Genomic DNA, 17,016 nt, shown 5'->3' with positions numbered 1-17,016 from the left:
CCCAAAATAATTGAAAACAAGTACTTAAACATATGTACATGCACGTTCATAGCAGCACTACTCACAATAACCAAAAGGTGGAAACAGTCCAAATGTCCATCAAGGGATAAATGGATAAATATAAATTGTGACATATACATACACTGGAATAAAAAGCCATAAAAAGAAATGAATTACTGATTCATGCTACAATGTGGATGAATCTAAAAAACATTATGCTAAGTGAAAAAAGCCATACATAAAAACCACATATTATGAGTCCATTTAAATGAAATAATCAGAATAGGTAAATCCATAAAGACAGAATGCAGATTGGTGGTTACCAGGGGCCAGGAGGAGGGGGGAATGGGAAGCAACTGCTTAATGGGTATGGGACTTTCTTTTGGAGTGATAAAAATGTTTTGGAATTAGAGGTGGTAGTTGCACAACACTGTGAATGTAGTAAATGCCACTGAATTGTTCACTTTAAAATGGTTAATTTTATGTTATGTGACTCTCACCTCAATAAAAAATAAAAAGAGAAAAAGACACTTTCTGCCTTCATAGAGTTTATCAGACAGTAAACCAGTGCATACATAAACAAATAATTACATATTGTGATAATCACTTGGTGGGAAGTAAACTAAGGGGAGACAGTGGAAAAGTTAAGGAAGAGCTGGGGGCAAAGAGGCTCTGAGGTGGGAAGGGGTTTAGCAGTTTGAGAAATTGTCAGGAGAACCTCTGGACTGACTCTCAGAGAACCAAAGGCAGTGATTTTTTTTTTTTTTTTTTTTTTTGCTGAGGAAGATTTGCCCTGAGCCACCATCTGTGCCAATCTGCCTCTATTTTGTAGGTGGGTTGCTGCCACAGGATGGCTGACAAGTAGTGTAGGTCAATGCCCAGAAGCCGGGCCTGCGAACCTGGGCTGCTGAAGCGGAGCTCACAGAAATTAACCCCTACATCATGGGGCCGGCCCAAGGCAGTGATTTAAAATGAGCCCAAGGAGGTAAGCCGGAGTCAGGCCCTGCAGAACCTTACATCTCATGAGAGGAAGTATGATGTTCAATCTAAGCAATGAGGAGCTGGGAAGCATTTTAAGCAACAGATTAATAGACAAATTACATTTAACTGTTTTATCCATTTTTAAATGCACCTATTAGCTTGCCTCTTTTCTAGAGTAAATCTACAGGGAGAATTGTATCAGAATTACCTGGGAGGCTTATTTTTAAAATACAACACTGGGAGCCATTGGACTGTGTGTGTGTGTAGGGATGTGGCTGGCAGGGAAATTTTGGAAGCCCCCAGGGGATTCGCCCATACTACTTCCTCTAGCACTACTGTTGCTCTAGGAGCTGGAAAAGGTCAAAATGGACATTAACTGCTTTATCATGAATTCTTTACCCACCTTACAGAGGTGGGGAGGGGCCCTAGTTCAATGACTATAACAATTCCAGTGGCCTGTTCTCAGACTGACAACCCATTTTTAGGGAGAAAGAGGAGAGGGATCTCTGAGAAGACGGAGAGGCAGGAAAGCAGCAGCAACAGGGTTTATCACTGGAGGAAAGATAGCAGGAAGTATAGATGAGCAGAACTAATTTCTAAAAACGGTTGGAGGACTGTACTATAAGCTGGATCTAGGGTGCTGAATGGTGCAAGAATGGTGCAAGAATGAAATGGAAATGAGAACATAGGCAGGGGATTTATATAGTGGAAAAGTCTCTATCTTGCCTACTCAAAAGTATTGTCTGAGTAGCGACAGCATTGCTGGGGAGCTTGTTAGAAATGCAAAATCTTGAGCCTTACCCCAGACCCCAGGCCTCTTGAATCATAATCTGCATTTTTAATAAGAGCCCCAGATGTTTGTTATGCTCATTAAATTTTAAGAAGCACTGGTTTATATCATGAGGAGAAAACTCCAGACCCCTGGCATAGCTAAAGCACTTTATTTTGAATACCTTCTGATACAGGACAGTGGTTTCTGAAAAGGTATTAAATTTTTGAAAATTAAGTGCTATAAATCCTGGAGAAAGACCTTATTTAATTGCAGGGAGGTTTCTCATCATGCAAAAATTCCTTCGCCTAGAAACATTTCCTGTGGAGTCAAATCCTAGGCTTCCTTAAAGTGAGGCACAGCCACTTTAAAAATATGCGATAAGAACTCGGCTCTTGGCCAAGTCAACCGTTCACACAGCTGGATCGGGTCTGGAGCAGCCCATATGCCTTGGCAGGTCAGAGCCACCAAGACGGGTTTTTAAAGCAAGTCAAGTCGGTGGCTGTTCTGCCCCCCGAGAGCAGCTCTGAGTTGAATCTTTAATGTTAAAAATGTAGAAAGCAGACTTGACAAAACTATTTTCAAGAAGCGTGGCCGGGTAACTTGCCGAGTTGCCTACGCCGAGTAGAGAGCAGCAACTACCTACCGTACGCACTGTCGAAGCCCTAAGCGACCTTCGACCTCTGGCCCCGCGCCTTGCTCGGCGTCTCCGTGCGCAGCTTCCGCCCCCGCCCCTCCCGCGAAGGGTTGGGCCGAAGGGTGTGGGCGGGGCTATGGGGCCGACGGTTAGGGACGGTGCCTGTTAGGGGCGGGTCTCGCGAGGGGCGGGATTTGAGGAGGCACCCTAGCATTGGGCTGCTGGGTATAGGCGGGGCCTAGCGCTGGGCTGGGTTGGGCGGGGCAGGGAGTTAGTTGCCGCCTCTGGGTAACTGGACTCAGGCGGCCAAACCTCCGGAGGCCGGGGGCGGCAAGCGGGCCCGTAGCAGATCCCGGATCCGGAATTTCCCGGGCAGGACCGGAATCAGGATCAACCCTGCCCCAAACCGGGTCTGTGAGGAACTCGTGAACTTGGATTAGGAAATCCCGGAACTCGGATCTACAAACCGCAGAACCCGGAATTTAGATCGGAAAGTCCCGGAGCACGGATCTCGGAGCGGACTCGGCGCGGAGCCCGGAGTCCGGATCGCGACACCGCCGGACGGGACGGAGCGATGTCGGGCCGTGGCGCGGGCGGGTTCCCGCTGCCCCCGCTGAGCCCTGGCGGCGGCGCGGTTGCCGCGGCCCTGGGAGCGCCGCCTCCGCCAGCGGGACCCGGCATGCTGCCCGGACCGGCTCTCAGGGGGCCAGGGCCGGCTGGAGGCGTAGGGGGCCCCGGAGCCGCCGCCTTCCGCCCCATGGGCCCCGCGGGCCCCGCGGCGCAGTACCAGGTGAGGAGGGCGGACGGGTGGGTGGCGCCGCGAGCACGCCGGGTGCAGGGGGTGGAGGGGCGTCGAGTGAGGGCCCTGGGGCAGCCTCTTGGAGAGAGGGCACAGGGGCCCTGCATGCGGAGCAGGACACGGTGGAGGGCAAGGCCAGGGATCCTCAGGCTCGGCTAGGTGGTGGTGGTGGAGGAGTTGGGAGAGAGAAGGTAAGAGCGACTCTGGGTGGAGTGTTTGAAGCAGTTGGGAGGGTCTGGGGGCTTCCGTGGAACAGGGATTCTGAGTAACTGAGAGATGGAGGAGTTGTGGGAGCTAGTGAGTTGTGGGTGGCTGGGTTGAAAGTCTAGTGTATAGATCCTAGGGTAGAGGGTCCTGGGAAGTGATGAGAAAGTTTTGGAAAAGGGCCCTCACTGAGGAACCAGGGTTACCCTGCATTGACCTTGGTCCCACTCCAAGTCTGCTCTGGTTTTTTTCTAGTTGGGAACTGGCAGAGTTCTAGCGTGTCTGAGATGGTTCCCAGCTGCTGATGAGGAAGAAGGGCCTGGCTTCCCACGGGCATGGGAGACTGAGGATAGGGCAAGGGGACTCCAGCTGGTGCAGGGGAGAGTCTACTCCTGGATCAGGCCCAGGAACCCTCACCCCAGATGACTCTGGGTTAGACCAGAGACAGTAGCGGCCATCCCTAAGGAAGGAGGAAAGCCCAGCCCATTCTGGGCAGACTCTCTTTTTGGCTTTCTGCCTAGTGTCATAGTGTCCAGGAGTTGATTAGTCTGGAGGAGCAGAGAGGCTCCACGGAGCCCTGCTGGTCTGGGGCTGGAGGAGCCTGCGGGAGTTGCTTCAAAGGGTTCTGTCCTGACCCCTTTGGGGTTTGGCTGCGAAGAGAGCTTCTCAGGTTGCAGCTTCAAAGATCATTGAGAGGTAGAGACTCTGTCCTTAGGGTCAGTGTGTGAGGAACTCAGCCTGACCCTGCTGGTGGGGCTCATCAGTCCCCCAGTCCATTGTTTCTGGTTGCCCCGGAATACTTGGGAATTGTACCCATTCTTTCTCCTGCCCGCTCTCCCCTTTTATTTAGCTTTGAGGTTCTGATATTGCCATATTGCAACTCATGTGCCCCAGCATTTGGCACTGACTTCTAGCAAGTTTGAAAGAAGGAAGCTGGGGCTTCCTCTCTTTCCTCCTCATGTCTCCAGGTAGAGGTCCCAGAAGTGGATTCCTAGAGTAGGGTATGCATGGGCCCCAGGACCCCTGGGCCCTCACTTTCTAAAGAGATGTTTAACTAGGAACAGTGATTTTTCCCTCTTACTTCTCATTCCCCCTCCTCCCTAGAAAGAAAACAAAAGGTCTAGGTATTGACAGAGACAGGCCTGTCCCAAGGACTCCAGCTGGGGTCCATTTTTCCCATCTTGCTCTTCCCCTTGGGGATTCATGGGCCCAAGGTGTCGCTGAGGGATCCCTGCATTGGTCATTCCAGTCTTTGGGCCAGCTAACTGAGACCTGGCCCGGGAGCCTCCCTGTGCGCCTTTGGCCTGGGAAGGATCTAGGGAACAGATAGGAGCCTCTCCAGTTTCCTCAGCTTGCAACCCGTGGGAAATGTGCCATAGGGAAAGCCGCTGAGAGACTGGATTCCATAGCCCTTTGTAGGGAGTGGCCTTGGGCCGGTGGCAAGGCTGAGCTGGCTGCCTGGGTAGCCCTGGGCTCCTAGGGGTGGGGAAAGTGGTGAAGGCAGTGAGCCTCTGCTTCCCTGGGCTTCCCATCCCACCAGCTTCTCATCGCCTTCTCCTCCTCCTCTTCTAGGGAGGGCAATAGAGGTAGATGGGGAAAGGGAGGACCCAGTTCACTTTGGTTGAGTTCGAGGAGGATCCTGCTTGGCTTCTTTCCAAGTCCAGTTGTGTGACTTCCAGGAGAAGGGACTTGAGATCTGAGGAGCAAAGGGGTTTCTGTCTATTAGGGCACATGAGATGAGCTGGGAGAGCAAGGATTTCAGGGCCCAAGTTGGGCAGATAGGGGAGCCTATTGAAAGAAGGGAAGTGATGACCCTTCTCCCTCTAGACAGTGGTTCCAGCTCTGGATCACAGTCAACTAAGGAGCTTAAAAAAAACAAAAACAAAACGACCCAGGTTGCTGGGTTCACTCCGGAGAGTTCAAAATATTTTCTTATGGAGGAGTATGTTCTCCTCTGGTAGACTCTGAGGGCCAGCCACCAGGAGCACCAGGGCCACAGCTTTGAGGGAGGGTAAGCATGCTCTCTGGAGGTGGCAGCATCAGGCCCAGCCTCCTGCCTTTGCTCTCCTGGGTGGTGGAGATAGAGTCCAGCTTAGGATGTGGGCTAGTGCTGGGCTAAGGGAGAGGAGGTTGTCACACACTTCTAGGGTTCAGGGCACTGAGCCAAGTTAACCTGCTGTGCTGCAGGTGGGGAGTTAGGGAGCCTGAGAATTCTGGGCTGTGTTCTTTTTTTTCCTTATAACTCTTGGGTTGTTTTTTGGAAGAGGAGGAGGAACTGGTACTTCAAAGCCCAGGTGTGGAGCTTGGCAAGGCCAAGCTGGGACTAAAGGAACTGTAAGCAGCCTTCCCCTGGGCTCCTTCCCGCTCTGGGGAGAAGCCTGGGGCCCTGGGTGAGCTGGGGGCTCTACGCCTGGGAAGTCGGAAGCAGATGTTTGGGAGGGGCCTATTCCAGGCCCTGCTTGTGCTGCCTTGTCTTGGGAGTTTCTGTTACCGGAGCGCCTGCCTAGGAGGCATGGGCGGTGCTGAGGAGGTTTTGTGAACACCCTAGTGAGTAGCCTCATGGAGACCACAGGGCCCTAGCTCACACTCTGCAGGTCCCACTGCTTCAGCTGTTCCAACCCTTTGGCTCAGGCGTTGGGTGGGAAAAACTCCCAGTCTAGGATGTCTGGGGCCTGGGTTTACGGCTGTGGCCACACTGACTTGTTTTCTGTAATCTCTGGCCATAGCTCATTAGGGTAGAGAAACAGGCTGTCTTTTGCCTTTCAACAGCTTGGATGAATCTCTTCCTGATGAGGAGAGACTTGTGGCAGGACTCCTGAGGTCCCGGAGCCCCCCATGTGTAACTCTCTATTCTCCCAGATGCTTCCCTCCCACCCTGCTCCTTTCCCCTTCCCTATGTCTCTGGGTCATGTTTCTCTCCATCTTTGCATCTGGTCAAGAATCTGACCCTCTGTGGTGAGAACATGGGTTTAGTGCTAGATGATGCTGGGGCCGGGGAGGGGGTCCTTTCATTTGGTGCGAGTCCCCACCCAGCCTGGCTTGGTTGGCTAGTTATACTAGTTGCATAATCTGGGCCCTAGGGCCAGCCCTGTGAAGCTGCCAGGGACAGTGTGTGCGAGGCAGAGCTGCCAAACAGGCCTTGCAGGCAGCAACCATGGGGAAGGGGGGCAGAGGGCGGAGGTTACTTCTGGATGGGCTCAGCAGAAATGTTGGGGAGCTGGACCTCAGTGGGAAATTCTTCTGCAGGCTTCTAAAGAAGCTATCTCCGTCACCCACATTCCTCTGCTGACCCTATGACTCTGATCCTTGCATCCCAGGATAATCTTATCTCCATTTTCCAGCTTGGGATTGCGAGGGCTACATTGAGCCTGAGCCAGCCCTAGCTGCCAGGTGGTGTGTGGACCACAGACAGAGTCCAGGTGCTAGCTGCTCTCTCTCCCGTTGGCCACCCAGGAGCCACAGCTCCCTTTTGGGGTCTTCTGGTGTAGGGGTAGGGTCCAGTTCTGGGTTATGATAGGGCCATGTGATGGTCTCTGTACTCTGCCTGAGGCCACCCCCACCAGTTGGGACACGCTCCAAGCCATCCTGTTGCAGCTTGCTCCCCTTGGGTGCTGCTGCCTGATGGGCTTGCTAGTGCATTGGACTACCTTTCTCCCCTCAGTCACACCACTAGGCTGGCAACAGGGCATGGGTGTTTTCTGCCCTGCCAGCCTGCTCATTTCATACTACATGCCACCTCCTAGCTATGACTGTCCCTAGGCCTCCTGTGGACCATCTGAGGGCCTTGAGAGTGCCTTGAAGCTGGCTGGTCCCAAGGAGCAAGGGCATAGTGTGCTGGGGCTGGAAGGTGGCCATGGGCCCTAAGAAACTCCCCCAGGCCCTTCCTCCTGCAGGCAGGATTCTCCTGCCTTCCTGGGCTCTGTGGGCCTCATTGGCTGGCACAGCTGCCAGGGCGGTTGAAGGGGGCGGGGCAGGTGTGGTTTACACTTCTGCTCTCAGGCGGCTGCTCCCCTTTGTTCCTGGCACTGCAGCCCGTGCTCTGTGTGTGCTGCTCAGGGCCAGACCTGCCTGAGGAGAGAGATGGAGGGAATGGGCTATGTGCCCCGTAGGGCCCTGCCGCTGACCTATGCACCCCCATTGTCTCAATTCCCCCAGCGGCCTGGCATGTCACCAGGGAGCCGGATGCCCATGGCTGGCTTACAGGTGGGACCCCCTGCTGGCTCTCCATTTGGCACAGCTGCTCCACTTCGACCCGGCATGCCACCCACCATGATGGACCCATTCCGAAAACGCCTACTTGTGCCCCAGGCCCAGCCTCCGATGCCCACCCAGCGCCGGGGGTAAGACCGTCCTGTTTCTCCCACCCTACCTAGCACAGCTCTAGTGGTAACAGAGGGTTTCCTTCTGTCCTAAGAGCTGTGATGACTGAGGAAGAGTCCTAGTTCTCTTGGGAGAGGGTCCTGGGAACTGGAGGGGTAGATGGAGGGGAGGTACTTTGGACCATTGACCTCTTAAGTGGGTTAATCTGTCCTCCCCAGGTTAAAGAGGAGGAAGATGGCAGATAAGGTTCTACCTCAGCGAGTAAGTATGTTGGGAGGGGGCCTAGGAGGCCTGCCCAGTGGCTGGCTGGCTACGGGTGGTCAGTCTCCCCCAACCCTGGGATGGGAGAGGAAGGAGCCACAGCTACAGCTGAAACAAGCTGATAAATTCCTCTTCCCTTCCTCCAGATTCGGGAGCTTGTCCCAGAGTCTCAGGCATACATGGATCTCTTGGCTTTTGAGCGGAAGCTGGACCAGACCATCGCTCGCAAGCGGATGGAGATCCAAGAGGCCATCAAAAAGCCTCTGACGGTATGTACAGCACTGGCCACTCCCTGGCATTCCCAAGCTCCTCTGCCTCTTCCTGGCCTTGTTTTCTGGGGGCCAAGTGAGGGTCTGCATTGGGCTAGAGCAGGATTTTAACGCTGCAGGATGCAGCTCATTAGCGGAGCATGAACTCAATTTAATGTGGTGGGGCCAGCATGTTTTTAATGAAATATAAAATAGAAATTATAATAATATTTCAGAATAGTACTTATAGTAATAAAGGTATTATTTCATCACATTTTAATTTGAGATATTTATATATATGTGTGTGGATGGTGGGTTATGATTTAAAATGAAAATCTTATGCATCGTGGACAGAAGTTTGAAAGGCAAGATTGGAGGGTAGTTTGTCTCCTCCCCCGTCCCTAGAGAAGCTTTCTTCTCTTTTTTTTTTTTTAATAATAATATTGAACAGTCCCCTGAGTGGTGAAGGCTTTCCAGGAGATGAGTGTATTTTGGGCCATGATGAGTGTTTGAGTTTCATTTAAAATATGAGCTAGAGGCTTCTGATTTGCCTGACAGCACCCAGTATGTACCTCTGTCACACCACTGATCCCGCTGTGTTGGAATTGTCAGTAGTGCATTTGTCTCCCCCATAAAATTGTGAGTTCCTTGAAGGCCAGGACTCGGATTTCCTGCTCCCCATTCCTAGCGCCTAACAAGGTGCCTGGCCCGTAGTCATCATGCAATATTGATGGTGAATGAGTTCAGATGGGAAGTTGGGGTGACACTGTTTTCCGACATGTTGGTCCACCTTTAGCTGGTTGTCTTGCTTTCTTTAGCAAAAACGAAAGCTGCGGATCTATATTTCCAATACGTTCAGTCCCAGCAAGGCAGAAGGTGATAATGCAGGAACCACAGGGACCCCCGGGGGAACCCCAGCAGGGGACAAGGTGGCTTCCTGGGAACTCCGAGTGGAGGGAAAACTGCTGGATGATGTGAGTTGGGGAAGGAGGTGTCTCAAGGGGAGGTGGCCTGTGTGGGTTTAAGACTGGGGCCAGACACTTGGCCACTTCCGGAGAAGGCCTGCTTGAGGGAAAGAGCACTGCTCGTGGTCATGCTCTGCCCAGCGCCGAGCCAATTCAAGGTTGAGGATTTGTGTGGTTATTACAACGGTTCTCCTGCAGGTGGCAGTAAAGGGTCTTGAGGAAAGGGTATCCCCTTCTAATTCAGTCCTTGATTGGCTAGCAGTGGGGCTGGCTGCATAGAGAGCCCTTCCCCTGCCTCCAGTCTCTCACTTTTCCTGAAGTCTAACTGCTTCCTTCAGGGCCCAACAGTCTTCAGTACCCTGAGCTTCAGGGTTGAAACAATGCTCCTCTTTTTTGGGCTTAGCATAGCTTAGGTTTGGGAGCTCAGCAGCACCCCCATCTCACATCCGTTTCCATCCCCAGCCTAGCAAACAGAAGAGGAAGTTTTCTTCATTCTTTAAGAGCCTCGTCATAGAGCTGGACAAGGAACTGTATGGGCCTGACAACCACCTGGTGGAGGTGAGAGTGCACCTGGGGCATGGGGAGCACAGGCTGACATGCAGGGTGGGCAGAAAAATGGCCTTGGTCCCCTTGGAGGGCCAGGTGTGTATCTTCATGCCCACCCCCTTGGTGATGAGCTCTGCTCCCCTCCTCCCTGCCAGTGGCACCGGATGCCCACCACCCAGGAGACAGATGGCTTCCAGGTGAAACGGCCTGGAGACCTCAACGTCAAGTGCACCCTCCTGCTCATGCTAGATCATCAGGTGACAAATGTCCTGGGGCCACATCTGGGGCCACAGGGACTCAACTGGGGGAGAAGGGGAAGTTCCTATTGTAAACTCTTCTTGTTCCTGCCCTACTCTTTTGCTTTGTTTTTTCACAAGCACCCCTCCTCTTACTCCCCTGTCTCCATCCCCAGCCTCCCCAGTACAAGTTGGACCCCCGATTGGCAAGGCTCCTGGGGGTGCACACACAGACCAGGGCCGCCATCATGCAGGCCCTGTGGCTTTATATCAAACACAACCAGCTGCAGGACGGGCACGAGCGCGAGTACATCAACTGCAACCGGTACTTCCGCCAGGTCAGCTGGGACGCCATCCCCCCTCTGGTCTCACAGCCCCTGCCTTGCCCGCTGCTCCAGAGCCCCACTGGGCTAGTTCTTGGCCACATTCTTCACCCTGACCCTGGGATGGTCCACTTCTCCCTGTGCCCTCAAAGGTATCACTAAGCCTCTGGTACTCTCTCCAGATCTTCAGTTGTGGCAGACTCCGTTTCTCTGAGATTCCCATGAAGCTGGCTGGGTTGCTGCAGCATCCAGACCCCATTGTCATCAACCATGTCATTAGGTAAATGGAAAGAGGGGGATGGGAAGGCTCTTCCAAGAGCAGTTTACCTTTGGCTTGATCTAAAGCCAAAGAGCAACAGCATGTTTGGTTTTCTGCTCCCTGAGTGTGTGCAGGTTTGGCCCAGGTGGGTGGGATGGATACAGCTGTGTGCTCACCCCTCCCCTCCTCTGTGCTGCCTGCAGTGTGGACCCTAATGACCAGAAGAAGACAGCCTGTTATGACATTGATGTGGAGGTGGATGACCCACTCAAGGCCCAGATGAGCAATTTTCTGGCCTCTACCACCAATCAGCAGGAGATTGCCTCCCTTGATGTCAAGGTGGGCCCTCTGTTTCCCCAGCCTCTTCTGGGGCCCAAGATGGGGGTGGGCAGGCTCTGTTAGGCATTTCTGTACATGTAGCACCTTGGGATGGGATCTCTGTCAAAGTCCTTTGGGGTTAGGCCTGGAAACAGACCCCCTGGGGGTGGGGGCCAGTGTGACACATGCACCCCATTTCCCCAGATCCATGAGACCATTGAGTCCATCAACCAGCTGAAGACCCAGAGGGATTTCATGCTCAGCTTTAGCACTGACCCCCAGGACTTCATCCAGGAATGGCTCCGTTCCCAACGCCGAGACCTCAAGGTATGGCCCTCTTTCTTGAGGTTGATCCCATGTTAAGCTCTGAGTTATTTTTACTTCCATTTACTATTCTTCTGGTTTCAGGGGCAGATTGGCTCAGGGGTGGGAATTATGCTACAGCTTTCCTCCTGGCTCTTTGCAGATCATCACTGATGTGATTGGGAATCCTGAGGAGGAGAGACGAGCTGCTTTCTACCACCAGCCCTGGGCCCAGGAAGCAGTGGGGAGGCACATCTTTGCCAAGGTGAGGCTCTGCCCTGCTTGCCCTCCTGTGGTTATGAGCAGCAGAGGCCTGAGCCACTGCTCGCTCCTTTCTCCAGGTGCAGCAGCGAAGGCAGGAACTGGAACAGGTGCTGGGAATTCGCCTGACCTAACTGCTCAGGGATGCCTTCCTTTTTTCCCAGCCTTGGAGCCATCCCGTCCTCAGCCTGGAAGGGGACCACCCTCTGGGCGGCAGACACGTAGAATAAGGATGGGGTGAGGGGTGTCTCCTGTCACCCTCTGCTCCCCAGCTTTAGTTTCATAAATGTAGTGATAGGATTCCTTGTTGCTTGGTCCCCAAAGCCTTATTACTTTACACATTGGCTTTAATTGGGTTCACAACAGATGCCTCCTCTGCCCCCTGCAGGCAGGCCCAAGTAGGATTGCTGGTGACTGTGCTTTGACATAGTAACGGAGACGTTTCAGAACCAAAGGCCGCTGGCTTTGCTTGTTTACAGACTCCCTGTTGGGGCGAGTGTCAGAGCTGGCTCTGGGGAGCTGGGCAAGGAAGAGGGGCACAGCTCACCCTCTTCCTAGCCTTTCTAAACCAAAGTTCTTTGCCATTCCTACCAGCCCAGCCTTGCTGCTGGTTTTTTCCTTTCCTTTGGGTATTTGCACTATTTGGGGAGCAGGTTTTTCTATGCGGGAGCCACTTTTTTTGTACAGGGGTAAGTTGGGGTTTTTCAGGGAGCCCAGTTTGGTGCCTCCTTCCTTATTTTCTTTTCTCAATCTATGCAAGCGGCTCTGGCCGCCATCATCTCCTGGGATGCCAGAGGGCTGCCACCCCAGCTGTTGGGCCCAGGGTGGTAAAGCCTCCTTGAGGGAGGGGACTCCAGTTCTCTGGCATGGCCTGAGGTATGGGCGTACTTGGTGGAGGGCAGGGGAAGTGGGGAGGACTGTTGTTGCTCTTTGGAGATTGGTAAGGGGGAGGGCCCAGGGCTTGGCAAGTGCCACTTTTGGCAGGTTTGGAAATTTCCAAATAAATCCTTGTTTATTGATGATCTCCAGACCTGGTCATTGAATAGTGCGGCCACTCATTAACAGACTGAAATCCTAGAGGACTTGTCTTGCAGAGCTTTATTGGAGGGATCCACGCAAAGGATGTCCACCTTACTTCCATAGCTTCTTGATGGACATGTTTTTCTCACTATCTTTCTGCATGACCTGGAGAGAGAGAGGATTAAGTTATAAACTGGGTGAACACATGCCCTATCCCCACTGCTCCAGAACCACCATCAGCAGACGCTTCTGGAAAGATGGAGGCCTCTACCTTGGCTACTGCCATCTCAAAGTCCTCCTGGGTGACATGGACTCGCCGCTCCCGCAGGGCATACATGCCAGCCTCAGTGCACACGCCCTGAGAAGGGAAAGGAAGACAGGCGCTATTGCTGTGCCTTTGAACCCAGAGCTTCCTGCTTCTGCCCCCTTTCCCTTGGGCACTCCAATTACCTTCACTTCAGCCCCTGATGCTCCTGGCATGAGCTCAGCAATTTTTCTTAGGTTGATCCCCCGAGTCAGGTTCATTTTCCGAGAATGGATCTTCAAAATGTCCAGCCGGGCCTAGCGATGGGAGAGGAAGGGTTTGAGCCCCAAAGCTTACCCCCATAGCCAGAGCCACTCCCAGCACTTGCCCATCACAAACCTCCTCATTGGGGGGTGGGAATTCAATTTTTCTGTCGATGCGCCCTGGGCGAAGCAGCGCCGAGTCCAGGATATCAATCCTATTAGTAGCCATGATAACCTGAGTGGAGAAAGGGGGTGGCATCAGCTAGGCCCTTCCTCAGGCTGCAGGTCACCCAGGCCCTTCCCTTGGCTCATCCTAAGACGCCACCATACCTTGATATTCTTGGTGGCCTCAAAGCCATCCAGCTGGTTGAGCAGCTCCAGCATTGTGCGCTGTACTTCACTGTCCCCTCCAGAACCCCCCTCCAGTCGTGAGGAGCCAATGGAGTCAATTTCGTCCATGAAGATGATGGATGGAGCGTGTTCTCGTGCCATGACAAACAGCTCCCTCACCATTCTTGCCCCTGTGCAGAGGCCAAGCTGGCATTAAGGAGTTGATGAGCTCCCAACCCTTCACCTCCACCCCTTCACTTCCACTTGGTTTTCATGTTTCTAGCCACATGATTTACCTTCCCCAATGAATTTCTGTACCAATTCAGAGCCAGAGACACGAATAAAGGTACAGTCTGTATGATGAGCCACAGCCCGGGCCAGCAGTGTCTTCCCAGTGCCTGGGGGTCCATACAGCAGCACTCCCTAAAGAGAAACAGCAGGACTCAGGGCAGAAAGCCAGCCCCCTCATTACTGAAGGCTTGCTCTGTGCTAGATGCCATGTTAGATGCTAGAGATACAAAAAATGAATGTTACGGTCCCTTCTGGAGCTTGTATCTGAACTACCTCAGTGCCCTGGCAACATCTCTCCCCTAACCCCTCTTTAGAGGGGAGGGTCAGCTCAAGTAGGCTGTAGTCTGTCTCAACCCCTGTGCTCAGTCTGGCCTGGGACAGGAAGTATACAGTACAGCCCTCCCACAGAGGCCCTGCTTCTCACCTTGGGTTGTGCAATGCCCAGCGCTTCAAAGAGCTCAGGATGCTTAACAGGCAGCTCGATCACTTCTTTGATCTCCTTGATCTGCTTATCCAGTCCACCAATCATCTCGTAAGTTGAATCTGGCACTTTCTCCACCATCATCAATGAAACCAGTGGGTCCACCTTATTGGGCAGGATCTTGTGCAGAGTGTAGCTGTCATTTCTTAGAGCCACTCGGCAGTTGGGTGTCACCTGGGCGAGGGGAGATGATTTCAGGAAGTGGTGTGGTGAGTGCTGACCCCAGCCTCCCACCTCACCTGCTGCACTCACATCATTGATGTCAATGTTCTTGTCCACGTCCACAACAAACTTGCCCTCAGGATGTACCTAAAGACACAAGGGGTCGTGACTTTCCCTGACAGCCACCAAATCACCAACCTCACCCAGGAAGACCCATGAGTCCTCGAATAACATGACAGAACAGTGTCCTCCACACAAAGCTATGGAAATACAGTAGGCAATGGGCTGGTCCCTGGAGTCATGCTGCCTTTACCTTAACCAACACTTTCTTCTTATCCATGGCCCGGACGACTTCCCCCACATAGGAGCCCTGTTCCTGCAGCAGCTGTAGCTCCTCCCGCAACAGGCGAACTAGATGCGAAACAGACATAGTGGTCACCCAGCTTTTTTAGTATTCCTCTCCCCCGCGACTCAATTCGATATGCATGAACTAAGCCCCATTTTAAAGTTTTGAAGGGAAGGCCACAAAAAGAAAGTAAAAATTCATGTCTTTAAGGAGATTACAGTGGGGCTCAAGAAAGAGATGTGCATGTGCACAACTGTATAACAGTGCAAAGTATCACCTTGGACTGGGAGAAAACAATAAGTACCAATGTGAAGACTCACTTCAGGGAGATCTGAACAGTCAGACCTCAGACAAACTGCCCACATGCAGCCTTCCCATCCTTCCACTCTCACCTTTTGCATTAAGCTCATTCCTCTGTGCCTGCAGCCTCCGGAGATTTTGGCTCTTGTCATTCACAATTAGCTGTGGAGGACAACAAACAAAGGGCAGAAAATAGTCCAAGGTTAAGATCTTGGCCAAGACCCTCATAGGCTGCTATGAGCTGAGTGAGGGAAGAGCACAGGGCACCTGCATGTTGTTTCAGATTTTCCAATATGATCCTAATGACCCTTCCTGTCCTCCAAGAATCCCTCTGGAACCTAGGGCAGCCACCAAAAAAGGCTGCTGGTCTAACACTGGTCCAGGAATCACAAGCCCTAATGGAGAAAAGTTACAGCTGGCTCAGGCAGTCAATTTCTTGCAGGGCATTAACATGGGAGAGTGGGAAGATACTCCTCAGTTCTAGCCCCACTGCTGCCAATTAACAGCTAGGTAAAGCTCAAGAAAGCCATTTAAAAGGTCTAGATCCAGGCCGGCCCCGTGGCTTAGCGGTTAGGTGCGCGCGCTCCGCTGCTGGCGGCCCGGGGTTCGGATCCCGGGCGCGCACCAACGCGCCGCTTCTCCAGCCATGCTGAGGCCGCGTCCCACATACATCAACTGGAAGGATGTGCAGCTATGACATACAACTATCTACTGGGGCTTTGGGGGGAAATAAATAAATAAAATCTTAAAAGGTCTAGATCTGTTACCGAACTACAAGTAAATATAGCATCACCTACCCTGCCTCTCTTCAGGACTACCATGAGGAACAAACGAAATAACACATAAAAGCATTTCACAAATGATAAACCAAACATAACACCTCCAATGTTAACTAGAGTTCAAAAACTTTCCTTGTGGCTTTCCTCCATCCAATTAGTTATTTTCCTTATCTCTATGGTCCCTGCTCCCTCTTTAGGCTAGAGCACCGGGTAGCCCAATTCCTTTTCATTCAGTCCCATGGAATCAGCATTGTCCAGACTCCTCAATTCCATCTTTCCTCACACTCTCACTCTGCCCCAACCCCTCTCTGATAAATCTCATCTCCGGAATCTGTCTTCCCTTTTATAAGGAACCCTCCCATTCAGGCTTCTTCCAAAAGGAATGGCCTTTGGCTAGCGGTACCTTTTCTGTTAAAATGTGACTCTTGAAGATGTGTAACAAACTGTGAATACTGATTACCTTCAAAGGGGTGGGATTTGAGGGGAACAAGAGACAAATTCAGATACTTTATATCGTTGGCTTGTTACTTCTTTCGCTGCGCCCCCAGTGGAATTAGATGGATTTGTAGAAATCTGCTCCATCAATCCTTCATCCCCCTTCTAGCTCCCTCTGGACCTCTGGAGTCTGTCCTCACCTGGAGTTCTTCAATCTTGGACAGATAATACTGGCGGAGTCCACTGCCTGCCTTCCCCTCTTCCAGCTCCATCTGAAGACACAGAGTAATTACTAAACAACAGGCTAAACATCCAAGGAATAAAGACACTTCCAGCTTGGACTCTGGAGGTTTAAGATCTGGGTTCTAATCCCTCACGCCATCTCTTCAGAACCCTCCATTTCCCCATGACTAAACTAAAAACAGAATGAGAATGCTGCCTACCTCATAAGACTTTCGGGAGAATCAAGAGAGCAGAAGCGCTTTGTACCGAATCAAGCGCCGTACAAACTCGAAGTACTATTACTACAAGCGGAGCCAGGCAGAGGGACGGGCGCTCCGTTTCCTGCGACTCGCGGCCGGGCCGGTTCCCACTCCCATCGCTCCTCTCACTCACTCCGCTTCCACCGTGTCTTCCACTCCCGTCCCTGCCCTGACCCACTGGGGGCGGCGCTGACACAGCAGATCCGGTCACAGGCAGGGCCCCGTCTGGACTGGTCCACCCACTCCCGACCCACCTGACCCTCCTGCCCAGGCCCGCTGCCCACCTCGTATCCAGCCTGCTCCGCATCCAGCCCTGGTCCCCGCCCGACCGCCGCCGCCGCCATACCTGCTCCGGTCCGTCAAGCGCCATCTTCTTTCTTCCGCGAAGACCGCCGGCAGCCAAACCGCCTTGGCGCGCAGGCGCAGAAGCAGGGGCTTGGAGACCGCAGACGC

General features: G+C 52.7%; 2 protein-coding genes across 4 annotated transcripts; one reads left to right on the top strand and one right to left on the bottom strand.

Moving 5' to 3' along the window:
- The first annotated feature begins 2,653 nt into the window (after nt 1–2,653).
- SMARCD2 (SWI/SNF related, matrix associated, actin dependent regulator of chromatin, subfamily d, member 2) lies at nt 2,654–12,452 on the top strand. The gene is made up of 13 exons (XM_058561357.1): nt 2,654–3,177; nt 7,546–7,730; nt 7,929–7,971; nt 8,118–8,240; nt 9,038–9,193; nt 9,647–9,742; nt 9,886–9,987; nt 10,143–10,304; nt 10,472–10,569; nt 10,752–10,887; nt 11,071–11,193; nt 11,333–11,434; nt 11,511–12,452. The coding sequence occupies exons 1-13, from the start codon at nt 2,962–2,964 to the stop codon at nt 11,562–11,564; spliced, it is 1,596 nt and encodes a 531-aa protein (XP_058417340.1). The 5' UTR covers nt 2,654–2,961; the 3' UTR covers nt 11,565–12,452.
- Nucleotides 12,453–12,513: 61 nt separating this feature from the next.
- PSMC5 (proteasome 26S subunit, ATPase 5) lies at nt 12,514–16,996 on the bottom strand. Of its 3 annotated transcripts, none has more exons than XM_058561359.1 (12): nt 16,910–16,996; nt 16,282–16,353; nt 14,960–15,029; nt 14,535–14,632; nt 14,312–14,368; nt 14,003–14,233; nt 13,584–13,710; nt 13,288–13,478; nt 13,094–13,192; nt 12,901–13,011; nt 12,722–12,808; nt 12,514–12,615 (listed from the first exon to the last, which is right to left on the bottom strand). In XM_058561359.1, the coding sequence occupies exons 1-12, from the start codon at nt 16,931–16,933 to the stop codon at nt 12,562–12,564; spliced, it is 1,221 nt and encodes a 406-aa protein (XP_058417342.1). In that variant the 5' UTR covers nt 16,934–16,996; the 3' UTR covers nt 12,514–12,561. The 3 variants fall into 3 exon arrangements, with proteins under 3 accessions (XP_058417342.1, XP_058417341.1, XP_058417344.1); XM_058561358.1 differs by lacking the exon at nt 16,910–16,996 and adding an exon at nt 16,848–16,868; XM_058561361.1 differs by lacking the exon at nt 16,910–16,996 and adding an exon at nt 16,525–16,717.
- Between the last annotated feature and the right edge of the window lie 20 nt (nt 16,997–17,016).

This window comes from Diceros bicornis, chromosome 18 (genome assembly GCF_020826845.1).
Source record: "Diceros bicornis minor isolate mBicDic1 chromosome 18, mDicBic1.mat.cur, whole genome shotgun sequence".
Taxonomy (NCBI): domain Eukaryota; kingdom Metazoa; phylum Chordata; class Mammalia; order Perissodactyla; family Rhinocerotidae; genus Diceros; species Diceros bicornis.
The sequence above is the reverse complement of the archived record's forward strand: the minus strand, read 5'-3'. Positions and strand labels throughout refer to the sequence as shown.